General features: G+C 37.6%; 1 protein-coding gene across 1 annotated transcript; it reads right to left on the bottom strand.

Moving 5' to 3' along the window:
* Positions 1 to 751: 751 nt before the first annotated feature.
* ATN (cyclin family) lies at positions 752 to 2,496 on the bottom strand. The gene is made up of 4 exons (XM_086594718.1): positions 2,304 to 2,496; positions 2,073 to 2,215; positions 1,930 to 1,988; positions 752 to 1,804 (listed from the first exon to the last, which is right to left on the bottom strand). Exons 1-4 carry the CDS (start codon positions 2,388 to 2,390, stop codon positions 933 to 935), a joined length of 1,161 nt encoding a protein of 386 aa, XP_086450844.1. The 5' UTR covers positions 2,391 to 2,496; the 3' UTR covers positions 752 to 932.
* Between the last annotated feature and the right edge of the window lie 233 nt (positions 2,497 to 2,729).

Consider the following 2,729-nt stretch of genomic DNA (forward strand, 5'->3'; position numbering starts at 1 on the left):
ATCATAATAGCCTTGGCCTTCCCGACCTTGAATAAAGATACTTCCGCATAAAAGTTGTCTTCATCATTCCTATCACGCAAGATCCCCAGTATGAATTGCCTTCTATGGTTGCATCAAAGACAAATCGACTAGGAGGAGTAGAGACGTCACACCGGCCATTTACCAATACAAGGTAGTGGGGGCAGTTCAAATGTTTCTCTTGTAATAGGAATGCAAATAACAAAACAATCATACCTGGGAGATATGCTCAAAAAGATCTAGCCCATGGAAGATCCCACGATTCTTAAATTTTTGTAGGGAGGTAAGTCAGAGCAAGTATATTTTACACACTTGAACGATATGAATGTATCAGTCTCATCTTCTTCATGATTTAGCAAGTAGAGTTGGCTAATAGCTCTTCGTTTATACATAGAAATCAGGGTCATCTTGGTTTAACAAATTATTGAATTGGGAATTTTGGCAAAAAAAGGATCCTGGATCAAAACACACCAAACTTTGCACACTATCCCACTATCCCACTATCCCCCCTACCACTTAGAGAGGGATTTTATTGGTAGCCACGAGAAGATTTCAAGTAGGATTCCTTCAGGGAGGTGTTATTTTCTCGCAATGATTACATTTTCTCATTGTAAATGAGGCTGCTGGATTGGATGATGAACTACTAAAGAAAGCAGCATTCCATAGGATGTTTCCTATGAAAGGGTGTATATATACTATCTTAAATTCCTTTCACCTGAAAGAATCAAGATACACACGTTTAGATCGAGTTTTTCAATACAATAATTTAATTTGGAGCAAGGGATTCTTGCTTTATAAAATACCTCACAAACTTGTACATCGAATTTCTTTTATATAAAAAATAAATAAAATATAGACATTGAGAAAATATGTCAAGAGATCCCTCGACACTCGAAGAACACAAACAAAACTCTTTAAGCTCTCCAGTCAGAGAATTTCATCGAGTTATAAGAAGGACAACGTTTCAATCCGCTCATGAATCCACTTCCCATTTGAGCTGACATTCTGTTCTTCAATGGAGATACAAATCGGCTTGCCAACTTTGCTGGAGAAAGGGATCTTCGCAACTTTGTGGCTGTAGAAACCTTTTGGCATTTCTTATTTACAATGTTGACTCTTGTGGGTGACAATGGTTTGGGTGAGAAAGATCGCCGCAGTTTTGTAACTGTAGAAAGCTTTGGGGACTTTTTATTCAAAATGTTGGCTCTTGTAGGCGACAAAGAAATAGGTGGACTCTTAATCTTTACTTGAAATTTGGAATTGGATGGAGGTGACTTGATCAAGAACTTATGAGGTGTCTGCTGTCGGGTTCTCGCAATCACAGGAGACCTTGTCTTGCAGAATTTATGTTGTTGTGATGCTGGTGATGAATGAAACAAAGGGTTGGGAAAGAGGACTGTTTTCTTAGCCCAAGGTTTGTTCCTCGGCGATACCCGGTTGGCAGAACTATGCCAATTCTCTTTTCTTACTTCTCTTTTACTAGGTGAAACCTTGAAAGTTATACGCGATCTAGCTCTTCGAACTCTTGGGGAATCAGCTTCCAAGCGTATCTTTTGTAGAACTACTTGCTTCTCCCTCTTTCTTATTGCTCTCAATTCTGTATTTTCAGGATTCACCTTGTGGTTTCTCCTCTGACTCATTGGTGTCTTGGGGTCATCATGAGAAATTTTGTTTGTCTTAGCTTCAACTGCTGCGACGATCTCCTTTGCAAACTGACTAGCTTGCATAATCTCTCCTAGTGTTTCTCCAACAAGCATGGCCGGTAATGACATGCGACGCCATTCCCCTATTTAAGTGACGATACATTTTGAAAATGAATCGAATGAAAGAACTACTCATCGAAAATCCAAAGTTAACATTTTATAACCAATCTAAAAAACTACAAATAAAGGTTTCAACTAAAGATCATACCTCCAGCACTTCCTGGAAACTTCCCAACTGGAGATTTCCAAGCGGCGCTGTTCTTCATCCTTGATACAAACAAAAAACCCAAAATCAAAACATTTCAATTACAACAGCCCATTCCCAAAAAAAATTCCCCATTTGTCTCTTACCTTAAAGATTCTTGCTTGCATCTCATACTAGCCCTTAAATACCCTCTAGTACTTCTAGGACTTAAATTCTTTCCACCAATTACTTTACTTCCACCTGAAACTGTATACTGAAGTTCTTGCAATCTAGCCATACATTGGTCCACCTTCAAAAAACAAAAAAAGAATAAACTCAAAATCACCATGCAAGACAAAATGAACAAAAAGAAAAACTTAATAATAGTAGTACTTTACCTTCTTTACTGTTTCTCTTAATAGATTTGGATTAAGTGGAGGTGCCATGACCTTGGTTCTAAGTTTTGGTGGGGTTTTGGCCACCATCTCTAAAAGGAGGTTGAGGTTTGTTAGATTCTCTTTGTTTCACTTTCAGTTTGAAGTAAAGGTGTTTTGAATCAGGAGTTTCAAGGAAGTGAAAGTTTAGGTTGCAACGTATATTTTTGCTCTAACGGTCATATTTTTTTTTTTATATTAAACGTATTCAACGGCTACTTCACAAATAAGACTTTTGTTTCTATTTTGGGGGGATTTTGTATTTAAATGTGTGATTAGTTTTAATTTCACCGTAGATATATTGTTGTTAGTCAATCGGGTAGGACAAAATATTTTTCCAGGCAAATGGGTTTTAGAAGTTCTTATTCCCTTTTGACATCTCTGGTCGTT

The sequence above is a fragment of the Coptis chinensis genome, chromosome 2 (assembly GCF_015680905.1).
Source record: "Coptis chinensis isolate HL-2020 chromosome 2, ASM1568090v1, whole genome shotgun sequence".
NCBI classification, from domain to species: Eukaryota; Viridiplantae; Streptophyta; class Magnoliopsida; order Ranunculales; family Ranunculaceae; genus Coptis; species Coptis chinensis.

What these genes read in the sequence shown, in the direction of transcription:
- ATN (XM_086594718.1), bottom strand. Translation starts at nt 2,390, where the DNA reads ATGGTGGCCAAAACCCCACCAAAACTTAGAACCAAGGTCATGGCACCT. An exon ending in TAAGAGAAACAGTAAAGAAG is followed by an intron (nt 2,216 to 2,303) that starts GTAAAGTACTAC and finishes TGTTTTTTGAAG; the next exon opens with GTGGACCAATGTATGGCTAG. An exon ending in TGCAAGCAAGAATCTTTAAG is followed by an intron (nt 1,989 to 2,072) that starts GTAAGAGACAAA and finishes GTTTGTATCAAG; the next exon opens with GATGAAGAACAGCGCCGCTT.